Genomic DNA, 13,458 nt, shown 5'->3' on the forward strand with positions numbered 1-13,458 from the left:
GTAAATTGATATTGATACACATGTCCAGCTACTAAATACCAGACATTAGATAAATTTCGACGGATCATGAATTAATAATTATCGCTCGCCATTAATATAATTAGAGGAATGATCAATAAAATCGATAAGTACGATTTACCAATTATTCAACGTATAATTCTATTTGCTTATGTCTCGTTCATTTTTTCGAAAATTATTATCTGTGAATTGTAACAGACTAACAAATGACAAAGATTATGAAAATAAATGATATGTTAGTATACAATACGTATCATATAATACGATAGACTAATTGGCAAGTTGATAGGTATTTTGGATTTAGTTACATTACCATTCCACAAGCGAGAGAAATTTTGGATTGCTGGAATGTTCCGGACCATTTAACTTTACAAGACACATTTCTCTCAGTGAGAGCTGATTTTCTGCTGAACCGCTTTCTAGATTTCGACTATTAAAACTTTTACTACCTAGCACAAGTGGTAGAAGGGATAAAGCAAGTTCGAATAAAAAAAGCACGTAATAACAATGACTTTAAGAATGTACGAATAATAGGAATTGTAACGAACGGTTTGATATAGCCAACAATTTAAATTAACATAGATCATTTCCTATGATGTTCCAAGATTTATATACCGAGAAGAATAAAGATCACAGTTTTAACTAATTTGCTGAATATCTTTGTATTGGGTTGGCAACTAAGTGATCGAGGATTTTGTCATTTGACGCAATCACTTAGTTGCCAACGCAATAAATATTTGTGCAAGATTGGACTAATTATAGCTCTTAATATACTATTACATGTAGTAGTAACTAAATTAATCTACGCAACTGTATATTATATTTATATGCTTACCTTGCATTTAATTAACTGCATAACTCTGACGTTTCTATATTCAAAACATTCATCGTACTTACGTGACGTATATAATTAAAACAAATTCCCCATAAAATGTGAATTTACCACACTTTCAAGATTCTCGATATTCCAAATATGAAAATATAAATTCCAATAGACTACAGCTTGTACTTCCCTATTTATCGAACTCAAAATAGAAAAATTACTAATGTCTATAACAACAATTGCGAACCTTAAATTGATAATTATTATCAAATTACTATTAGTTTCAAATATATCATGTTCGTGCGTATCAATAGCGTCACAACTCGAAATAATTCAGAGAGATTACAAGAACATTGGAACCATGAAGGGGGCAGAAATGACGCAAATAATATTTGACCATTGTTTCCCAAAGTCTACTTTTTTTACTAACATTATACGTACAGTAAATAGTTTCTTGGAAGCTTCCAAATAGCTTTTCGCTTTTACTGAAAAACTTATTCGAGTTGTCTCACTTGCAAGGTACACGTACAATATAAAAGAAAAAAAAAACTATCCTAAAACGTCAATTAAAATCTCCTCAAAACCGTCTCATCTACTTTAGCCGTCTGATGATACATTTATATCTTTTCAATCTGGGCTATCGAAACAACTAACTGTGCTAATAAATCGGCACTCCTTACTTTTCCATGCTCAAGCATATATCTTGTCCGTCGTTTCTATGAATCCTTCGGATTATCTCCGAAGTAGTCACTTACCGACTGAATACTATAGGACGATAATCGGATAAATGGAAAATTATTGATTGAGAGGGATAATAAATCGACGACATAGAGTGATATACTTACTGGTAGCGCTGACAGCCGGTCCGATGACCGAGTGCTTGGGGTTACCGGTAACGGCCCCTGGGACGACCTTGTCCGGCTCTGAAATACATTATTGTAATTATCCTCGGAATATACAGTGCCGTTAATTACAGTTGGGAGTCGCGTATGCGAATGGAACATGGCCAATCTACCTTAGCAAACGGTCCCCATTCATGATTTATTACCTCATAAATAGTCAGCCGGACAAACCATCCTTATTCCGCTCGCAATTTCGTTTACGACGCGCGGGAAAACCTTCATTAATCATGCGATCGTTATAAAAATTATTATCAACAAAATTCGACAATGTCTTTATTTAACGAAGGGAACAACAAGACAAGTGAAGCGACAGAGAAACCGGCGTCAATGTCAAGAGGTCGTTAATTAATTTGACCGCGATTAACATGTCAGTAACGCGTAAGGAGGTTGAACCAACAAGGGATACCAATGTTATCGTCAGCGTAATAACGAATTTATGCAAATAGACTGTCGCATCGATAACACGTTCCAATGAGGTGGCAGATTTCGTGCTTCGTTGGTATTTCTCGAACGAGACGAGCTTACAGAAATTATCTAAAGGGATAGCAATTGGGTGGATAAATGAAAAGTTAAAGAGCAGTTTAACCAAAGCTCTGCTTTACGGTATGTCGGAAAGCTGTGAATTCTGCTTTACCGATAGGGTGAACGTAAGGGTTGAAAGCTTCTCGCAAGTTCTGCTTCGAAGCGCTTTCGCGTTTGATCTCAGCGACACTCCTCGTGGAGCTTGCAAAACGATTACTCTGATGAATCTATGATACCGACGACAGAGACTGCAGAGTATCGAATTTGACAACACTTGTTTAATAATGTTTCATGTTTATCTATTTCTAAAGCCGAGAACTATCCGTTTTCAAAACCTTGTTAAAACTCACGGGTATTGTTATTCAGTCAGTTTTGTTATTACGTTAAATTTTATTGTATGATCTGCTTTACCATTTCCAGTTAACCGCGATACATAAATCACGAATTATTATAGAAAAAGTTCGAGCGACGATAAATATGAATGAAACTATTTTCCCAGGATTTTTCAACGGAAACGCATTTTATTTTTATTGCATAGCATTCATCAAACAGAAGAACGATTATTCCGTGGAATATTATTGCAACTTCTGATTCTGATTAAGATTAATAGGTAGCCGTAACTTTTTACAGTCGAGAAAAGATTTTCGCCATTCGTCATTTAGAAACCACAAACTTGCTTAACACTGGTGAAACGAACTTCGTAGAAATTTCGAACAATCTGAGATGTCAGCCACGGAATCACCGTAAATTTCGACTGCAAAAGTTGAGAAACACGAGTGAACCGAGCGTCGATTAAACCACGGAAATTGATGCATGAAAAATGAACGAGTTCTGGTAATGACAGAAAATTCCAGAGAGTTGATTGCAATTCTACGATGACAATTCGCACGCTAATGATTCCTTAAGACTTTGGCTTTCAGCGACTGCAGCTCGAAGCTTTTGATTATTCAAGCAACACGGTATGACGGAAATTCAGATGGAATCGAGGGGAAGGGATGGTTTATATCGGTGGATTTTCATAATGTCAGGAAACAGTGTCTTTCGTTACCCACCAGGATGCGGCGCATCGTCCAATGGCTGGAATTGGAACATCGCCTTGAAACCCTGGCCCGGCCACTCGGAATTAGCGACGAACTCGACGTACAGGTCTGACCCGGTGCTGAGTACTTCCACTTCCGTTCCTTGGTTGCAGAGCACAGCTATTGTGGGCGCCCCTGAATCCGTACCGTCGTGCACTCTGATTAAATCCGCTCTATTCAGGCAACTGCAACAGAATACCTTTCGTTAAAAGCAACTTATTGGTATGTTATCCTTCGTGAATAACCAAACCGAAAGTTGAGTGATTCGTTTCGTCCCTGGCAACGCGACGCGTACAACGTGTCTACGTCATGAAGCGATACATATCGCTGAATAACGTAATTTTCTTACGATAATAAGAAACTTGTTGCTATGACATGTTATTGGTTTGTGTAAAAGAAGCAGCGAGGATTTCTTCCTGCGAGCTTCAATCGTTAATTCGTTAGGTACTTTCCACGATTTTTCTTTAATCGATTCCGATCTATTCGCATCATTTCTGTCTTGACTGTTACCGCGTCGACCACGTCGATGTGGCTTGCGATTTATCTTATTTATTTCATGGCTTCTAGATGTATTCAATTTGGGTAATTCGACGTCTTTGGGAGTGGAGGCCGAATGCTAAATCGATTGTTATGTAAATTCGAACGTTTCTCATGGATGTCGCGACCACAGTGAATTGAAAGTAAAATCGAACGAGAAATCTTTTCTGATGTGCCCCGTTGTAACGAGATATCCGTGTACGCGTAACGATTGAAACTGAGAAAGGTGCAACTCTAGCGTTTCTATGAAGATAAAAGTTTTTAGAGTGCAATGAAAAATTCCAAAGTTTCGTATAAATCGTGAAATGAAACGAAGCGACATTCGCTCCGTATAGCTTTGCCGCTCCTTCTCTTAATTAAATGTTTGTATTACGATTTGACAGCTTTCACATCGCAGTAAAAATACGAGAAGAAACGTAGTATAAAATACGTAGCACAAATCGTTCATTTTGGAGAAGCATAAAAGTGAAAAAAAAACATTAATTTTATTTCGTTTTTACCGAAATGTTTTATCGTAAAATATATTGGTATTAAGTTAGTTTCTCCAGAGGCTACAATTTATTAAATTTTACAATTAACGTAGAGTGTGAAAATTAGGGTTAATATATTAAAATACGATAGATTATTTAAATACTTGAACTCGGAGTGGTCGGTAGAAATGTTGGAAGGAATTTAAGAGTTCAATTAAATTCTCGTTTAAAAATAATTTAAGAGTTACGTTCTATGCAGAACGTCCTGTCCTGAAGCGTTTCTATTACAACTGTACAGAATCACCATCCCTATCACCATTTACTTCTCCGTTTTTTAACATTTCAAATTAATTAATCCACGTTGTAACTCGCGTTTGCTTCAAACTACGTCCCGTTTGTGAGAAAATTGAATCTTATGTAACTAACTCTCATTCGAAAAATAATAGATTTTAATCTCGAGATACGATTACAGAAATACCGAGATTAACTTTCTCTAAAAAAAATTCTATTTTGTAAGACAATCAAAATAAGACCCACTATGAACATGTTATTTTCGAATCCATTATTCAAGAAAATATAAGTCAAATTTCCGAGTAGTATAAAAGCGACCGAGCAAAAATAACTGGATCAATAAAGTTAGAAGGCCCATCTTCGTCAACGGGAGATAGTTAATCCCTTTAAAGTTTTCACTTATCCGCAATAAGATTTATGCGTGAACACGGTTTTTAACACGGTTGTCACGGCTCGTGATAAGATAAGTTTCATGGTTTGGTACAATTTGCTATTATAATAAACCCGATTGTAGTAAATTTAATGCTGTACATCTAGATATATTGTGGTTTCTATTAGCAAAATGTATAAATAGACTGACGCTTTTATGCATTTATGACAAATCTGGAAGTACAAAATTGCACAGAATACACATTAAAATGAAAAAATATATAAAATAGCCAAACTATAGTGCTTCCTATAATACTATAATAATATAATAATAAATATTCAATATAAATATAATGGTATATAAATCAATTTTCTACCAAAGCTCTAACTTTATAATTATATTCCCAAAAATATGAATTTGCATAAAAATCCATATTGCATATTGCATAAATATATATATATATTTATTTATTTATGTAATACATAACATAATTTGATATAATATAATATAATATAATATAATATATGTAATTCGCATGGTAACCAACACTTCAGAAGACACGAAAAACCTCGTCTATTCATCGATACGTTCGCGCAGTTTAAGAAGAACCCCCAAGGTCGATTCTTGGCTTAAATACGTACTATATGTTCCTCGAGATGTGCCCTTCAACGGAGGTGAGATAATTTACCTTCGAGTGAGTCGGCTCGTTGCGAGATCTCGTGGAAAAAGGTGCACAAACTGAGACAGAGAACAAGTGGTGGACGAAAAGATACCGAGAACTTGGAAGAAGAGAAAGAGAGAGTCGAGGTCGACGTCGAGGGTTTTAGACGAGAAGAGTTAAAGGTGAAACTGCAAAGATACTACAATGACAAAAGGAACGTCGCGTCGGTGAAAACGGGGATCGCTGGCGTAGGCCAGAAAACACGACGGAAACGACCAAAGGAATGGGACGACAAAGAAAGAAATACGAGAACAGTCTTCCATCAATAGTCGACGATTCTCTTTATAGGTATACGTGAACTACTTTGCCCAATCGAATGGAAGAGAATTACACCTCACGGTAACGGGGTCGGCTCCTCGAAGCGCGTTAAGCCAACGGAGAGTCGGTGATTCGATCGATTCAAGGCCTTGATCGATGATGACCGCTGGATAACCTTATTACCTGCATGGGTTAAGCAATTACGCTGGCAGAGAAAGATTATCGTCCAAAGAGCCAGAGATTAAAGAGTATGCCCGTCTTTTCGCTGCTTTCGTCTAACGTCTTCGTTTGCAGGGAGTATGGTATACACAAATACACTCCCGTTTAAAAGTCATAGGGCGTCTCTACTATTATTAGCAGCTTTTCGATATTTCTGTACGTATTTGCACGTATTTTTTAGTCAAATCGTTGATACCTTGGTATATATTTTATTTATCGCATAAACTATCAAATTAGATAAATAATTACAATAAAATTCGTTTATAATTTTTTTCAATTTTGGCCGAGATATAGTAATTGTCTCGAGACTCTTGAGATTCATATAGTTAAAGAAAAATTATACAAATTAATAATATTATATTTTTGGCTTTCCGTGAACTCAGCTATTTGACCACTAAAATACTGAATTGTTTCAGTTGATTTTTAATACGCAAAGAAAGATCTTATGAGTAGAATATATTTTCAACTGTATATCTTTATATTCTCAACTTTCATAAATAATCACCATCTAGTTGCTCCATTGAATTAATTTCATAATCTTAGTTACTGTCAGCTTTGATATAAACGTACTCCGTATATTTGCCGTGAGATTTTTATATCAACAGCATTAAACTTTCGAAAGTAGAAGGTATCAGCGAATTTGTTAACATTTCTAGATATGTTTGACGGTCATCGCCATATTTCATCACGCTCGTGAAACATGGTGCTGTTTTTGCGAGACCTGTAATTTTTGCGGTCACAGATTGCTCCGCCACGTGGTGAAGATTCCACGTAGCGTATCCGTGCCTGGAACTGTAACAAAACTTGCTTGATGAATCGACGCAAAAAAGCTCATAGGCGGCATTCCTAAATTTCTGCCGTATTTGTCACTGAAACGCGATTTTCGCTTTTCTTTACATAGCAATACACGCACCCTCCCTCCTTCTTTTCCTTTTCAGATCAGAACATTTCTTCGGTATTCTCCCATATTACCTACAGGATTAATATAAGTTCTCGCTCGGAAATTTTAAGACAATTATTATATTTACTTAAAAAGTGGATAAATTACGTAACGTTAAAAAAATCGAATAAGAACTTGATATCGTCTTAAAAGTCTTACACTGCGTTATCCAAAACGATAATTTTCTCCTGGATATTAATCGTTAATTATTCTTGGATACTTGAAGAAGGAACATGTCTCGAACAGATTCCGTGAATGGGAAACGTTCCATTCATAGTTTCGAACAATGCACCACTCACGCGATGCATAACAACGCGAGGTTTCCTTATCCTGGTTTCAGATCAGGATAAGTATATTGAAAAATGGTACGAAGATTCCAGAGTTTTATTTACGCTGATAATATTCAACGATGCATAGTCTCGTACTGGGAAATTCAGGTATTCCAGTGACTGGATATCTCTAACGCCACCGACCACGTTAAAACTGCACAGATGTCGACTTCCTACCGTGCGCACCAACGCGAAGTTCGCATGGAAGAACGCGGAGTACAAGGTCCACTTCTTTTACACAGGAGATCGTATTTTTGCGAGAATAAGAAAAGGGGAGGTCAACCGTGGCGATGGCTAAGAGAGAAGACTGAACTGGTGCATTAATGTCGGTGCATACCTAAGATCGGAGGATTTCAAGCGTGATGGAACTTCGACTATAAAACTCACGTTATATTAATCAATTATATTACTTACGTTATGTTATGTCATTTAAATGGTTGTTTTAAAATGTTACATAATACGCAAGATTTTTAATCTATTTCACATTGGTCAAATATGAAAAGGATCTGAAAATATATATGGAAGTTGCAAGGCATTTACTGAAGGCACTTACTGAATACTCTTCGCGAAGATCACCAAATTATTCGTTACGTTAAATGGGCCACAAGTCACGATACGTATTGAGGGGCTGTATACTAATTTTTCACGAACAATAAGTGTACGTTTATAATAAATGTCTTGTAACTTGTATGTACAATTTCGGATTTGTTTCAAATTTGACTATTATTATCACGATAGTCGTGTCTCATTACAATGCCAACTAAATTGCAAAAAGCTTCCTACCATACATTCATACGGTACGATAAAAGTTCCTTACGATGTATTCGTAAAAAAATTGTCTGTTCGAATACGTTGGCGAACCGTTGGATATTTTTGCAAATACTTTGGAACTGCGAAAGTCGAATAAGAAGCGATACACACTATCTCCTAGGAATTGTGAGAAGTGCTCAGAAATGGGTATATCAAGTGGCTGACAGAGAGGAGTCTCCTAGTATCCATCAGCACCATTCAGCGTAATATCCGAGTGCGTCTGACAGTGCGGCTTAACGCTGATATATCGAAACATTTCTCAAGGGTCTTCCTCGCTTTTAGCAAGTTTTACCACGACCTTCGCGGTAAACGTTATCGAGCGCAAGATTAATTAATAGCACGCGCCCACTTCTCTCCCTGGTGTTCGTTTTGCTTGCTCGGAACGGATCGTTCAACTAACCATTGAATTAATCATTCTTCCAGCTTCTTACGCTCATCTGACTTGCGCCAACGTGCTTTGAAACTTAAATTAGTCGTAAACAGATGAGTATCAGAAAGTTAGCAATTATGATCACGATGTTGCTTTCTTTTTGAAAATAATATCCACTTCACTGAGAAAAGCCTGTGTCGTATAACGACTCGATCTTCGCGCTGTGCTTTAAGTGTTTATGTTAAGTGCTGTGTTTGTTAAGTATTAGTTTCAATATACACTTTGTTCCTTTAAACATCCCAAATTCTGAATCATTAATAGTTACTATTCCTTTCACTGTTGCGTTCATTCGCCGAATCGTACATAATTTTCAAAGGAAAATAAATTTTTAGAATCTTATAGCTTTCAACAACGTTTAAGTCGAAATAAAAACGAAGCAAAGAGCAAGATTTTCAAAATTATTTACCAGTTATTAGTTTAAAAAATACGAATGCTTTTATCGCTGGCTGGACGTTCCAACGGTAAATTTCACAATGCTACATTTAATAATGTCAGACTGAGTACCATTCGTTCAAAAAATACGGGCAAACTGAAAACGAAGCATCAGCTAATTGGACCATACAGTTATTATTAAAAGTGCGTGGAAACGCGAACAGTGAGAAAGCAAATAATGTAGTTGTTTCAGCAGAAACGGAACGAAGTTAATTGATTCAACGAAAAGTGGATCGAAATCAATTATCCTTTGTTGGGAAATGTTTATTTTGAGAACTAAAAAACAAAAGCTCATAACGTTGGGATATTAGGGCGGTTTGCGAAACACGGAAAAAATATGCACCTCGTTGCGAACTAATATTTGAGAGCCACAAATTTCACCGTCGCAGTAATTACAGGTTTTTATAGCTTGCAGCTTGAATCGGTCGTGAATCAACGTTCTCTCCGATATAAGCAAAATGAAGGCACAAAACACCCGTAAAACACTGACATTTTAACGGCATCAGGAGTTCAGAGGAATTTCGAAATAATTGATTTCTTTATAGCAATTTTCTACCAACTGTATATAATAAGTAATTACCTTGCAGGAAGTGGTTGTTGAACGTTTTATAGAACATATTATACTTGTTCGGATGAGGTTCTCACGGAAAGTTGCGCCATAACCGATATATCGTAATCGGGTTATTTTTGAACTATAATAATTTGAAGTAGAAATTGCTTAAATTACTTGACCTCGCGGTATCTCTATTTATATTTACTACTTTACGAAAGACCCAGGAAAAATACAGAATGGAGGTTGCAATTAATTAATCTAAAAATCCTACTCATATCATTATGTGCCATCTATGATCCAGCAATATGAGCTGAAGATTAATAGGAGAGTTAACAGGAAGAGGGTCTGGAACTTTGGTCTCTTGAAATTAATTTTGATATTCGAATAGTATGATATCGCTATCATTTTTCTTCTTCCCTTTCTTAAGCTTTTTAAAATTTAGAAAAATCAAACTATGTGTACTTTTATCAGGTGGCAGAGAAGAATTGTAAAAAAGGAAAATACGACTTCGTAAGAACGAAAGCAGAAGGTTCAGAAGCTCAAAGGTCAATGACGAAATGAAATTAGGTAGCTCGATACTGAATTAGGACGGAATTCAAGGATTTATCAAGGATTAACTCCTGCACGCTGCAGCTGCAAGTCTCTGGGCAAGTCTCTCGTTTCCCAAGTCGACCCCACCATCACCATTTTCAGCTCTAAGTCTTCGTGCACAGAGGAACTTTATGTGGGTTAAGTAGAATCATGGTCCGTGTCACGCTCAAAGGATTTAGGAGTCAGGCGTAGTCGGCGCTGCAGGATTTAAAAAAAAAGAGGAGAATTTTCCCGTAAAGAAGTACGTTTCCCGTCGCTGCAACTACCTATTGTGGTAAGGTTAATAACGACTAATGGTTAAAGCACCGCGTTAAATTCGTACGTTTTTACGGCTACTTCTAAATCTTTCCAGAAAGAACTAAAGCCCGATTGAACATCCGATAAATTTTTTCATTTAACACGACCGCAGGTATGTCATTCCGTAAGGTGAATTAAAAGTTGATGTTTATTCGGCAAAGAACGAAATTATTCATTTGTACGTGTACCGTTTCAAATGTTTTCTATTATTGATTGCAATTAGTTTAAATAATTTGAAAACGGACTGTATAAAATAATAGATCAATTTCTGAAATTAACTGGATTCGTTTAGAATTCACGGAACGTAAAAGTGATAGGAAATTTTACGCCGCGATCGTTAAAGCGTGATTCTATATCTCGTTATGGATCGATGGAGATTTGTTAAGAAAAGGTGTCGCATAAAACTTACCTTGACTCTGAAATTCCAGATCAAATTTTTTTGCTTGCATTGTATTTTACTAGTTGCGAGCGACAACTTTCTCAAAGGTGCCATTCGGTCGGAAACTCAACCGTTCTCTTGAAAAATGGTGTTAAAGCTTCAATAGCTCTTGCAGCTGTTTTATTTACAATGTGCTTTTACTTCATAGTCAGATGCAGGTTAAGTAGCCGTGTCGTCTCTGCTAATTTACTGCTGCTCGTAAATAATACCCTAGTAGCGTATGTTGTTCTGTTGCTGATACGCGCACCATCAACAGTCTAGTGTTATGATGCGAATTGGTTACATTTGAACGACATACGACGCAAGTAGCTAATAGTTTCTCTCTCAGTTTACTGCCACACGCGGTGGTGAAGTTTTAGGTTCTCGTTGCTACCAGTATACGCGATATTCTTGATTACCAAATTGTTGGCCTAACTGGAAATCGCGTCAATTTGGAATTTCTATTTAATCGAAAGTTATACTTTAGTTACAGTTTAATCGCCCTCCATTATCCCTCATCAAATTTCTATGAATTTCTCGAGCTAATGCGTAGCTTTTTTCTGTTTCGTCAATAATACGTAACTTATATTGTAAATTTTCTTCGTAAACATATTCATATTGTAAGTAAAACAGTTCCTTTGACAAGGATGGTTCTCTCGTGACGAGTAGAATGTGATGCAAACGAAAAAGAATTTGGCCCTGAATTTCAGAGTCAAGGTCAATTTCGTGGCACTTTTTTTTAACAAAACCCCACCGATCCTGAGGCGATGATTGGGGCGACGTATAATTTCCTTCCACCCTGTACATAATAATTACAATTCATAATTAATTGAAACAGATATTCGATATTGCGGTGATTGTTTCATGCGTCTATCATACATTCGCGTACAAGTATAACATAAATTTATTTTATAAATTGAAACACACGTCGATAACTATTATCGAGTTATCTACCGAACGTTTTGCGCATTCGATAACGTGATTTGAGCAGACTCAAATAGAGTCACGGAATATCTAAAACACAACAAAAAGAACACGAAAAGATCAAATACATATATACGTGTAAAGAGTTTGAAACAAATTTAATTATAAGCAGCTTCGATGTGAATATATAGAGACAAAATCGATTTATCGAGACAAAGTGAACGAGTCTGTTTGCCATTCTATCGCGATAGAAAATGTTTGTGTACAGTTACAAACATCGCAAAATATCACTTCATAAGGAAAATTACGGTTTTCCTTCAAAATAGTAATTCCACCCAATTGATACTTCCCTTTTGATTGGTAAAACTGCTGTTAATTATATAGTTGCTTTCTACAAAAGACGGATTCTAATTAGTTTAAAGTTAGATAAATATTATAAAGTCACAGATACAGAGGAAAGATCATACCTTAACCTATAAGGAAACTAAAGTATTAATTTTATTGCTGGAATTCTCAAATACTTCAGTTGAAACGACGCTCTTTTAGAAATCCTATCTGAATTTAGCTCTTTCCATTTGAACCTTCTTTTGCTATATTTTCCTTGGATCTACGTTCTGATCTTGGTTTCTGTTTTTCTTAAAATTTAATTATCAACCACAGAAACCGTTCTATTATGTTCTATTCTTTATTTTATAGGAAAATATAGCACGGACTCTCCAGGTATCTTGTAACTTCCATATATTTATATTTTCACATTCGGTTCAAACTTCATTTTAGCGCCAAATGTCAAAACGTATTGTATAAATTGCACAATATGCGTACATAAGATGGTTATGGTACATAATTGTAGGAATAATTTTGCGAGCTGCTGTACGTGAATTACCCCGTTGTCTACAGTGCAGTTAGGCCAGTTTCACTTATCACACGAGTCTTGGTGAACCGATCGTATATCGAACTAATATATGATGCACATTATCGCTGTCCTAGGAAGGACTTTGGTTAGACGGACCAAGAAAGACGTGGTCAGGATGAGGAGAACGAATCCGTCGAGGAAACGAAAGGGGCGGAGAGACAGAGAAGAATACCAGACCGTTTCTATTCTCGCAGGACTTCTCTTGCGAATGTTGGCCAGCTGGCAGAGTCAGTTTTAGATGGCTTTATATCAAACTTCTACGACACCAATGATGACGTCTACATAGACGTAGTTATTATCGCTGGTTTGCAAACACTGGAATGAGTTTGTTTGATTAGTTTAGCGGTTCATTTAAGTTTACCCTTAATTCTTGTACTCAATCGAGCAAATAATCGAAAATAAAATACCGTAGCTACAAAAAGTATTTTCACGGCGTTCTTCGTATACTAATTAATTAAGACCAAGTATATTAAATTTCACATTCTTCGGTAGTGTCTTCGTACGAGGGTAAAAATTTGAAACTTTATTGTGAAAATCAGATGATGTAGAACGCTTCATTGAAATAGAAAAGTACGTATGTGTCGATACATCTTCTAGCCACTGTAAATATG

The 13,458-nt window shown here is 36.3% G+C and overlaps 1 protein-coding gene across 4 annotated transcripts in view; it reads right to left on the minus strand.

Moving 5' to 3' along the window:
• Positions 1 to 13,458, minus strand: part of Sol1 (CUB domain-containing protein Sol1) — a 549,725-nt gene that overhangs the window by 288,147 nt on the left and 248,120 nt on the right. For all 4 annotated transcript variants that reach the window (XM_069121832.1, XM_069121834.1, XM_069121833.1 and 1 more), the window contains 2 exons: positions 3,318 to 3,529; positions 1,687 to 1,764 (listed from right to left, as the gene is read on the minus strand). In XM_069121832.1, coding sequence (XP_068977933.1) covers positions 1,687 to 1,764; positions 3,318 to 3,529 — 290 coding nt within the window. The remainder of the gene's footprint in view (positions 1 to 1,686; positions 1,765 to 3,317; positions 3,530 to 13,458) is intronic.

Source organism: Bombus flavifrons, chromosome 10, assembly GCF_040668555.2.
Source record: "Bombus flavifrons isolate JBK064 chromosome 10, iyBomFlav1_principal, whole genome shotgun sequence".
NCBI lineage: Eukaryota > Metazoa > Arthropoda > Insecta > Hymenoptera > Apidae > Bombus > Bombus flavifrons.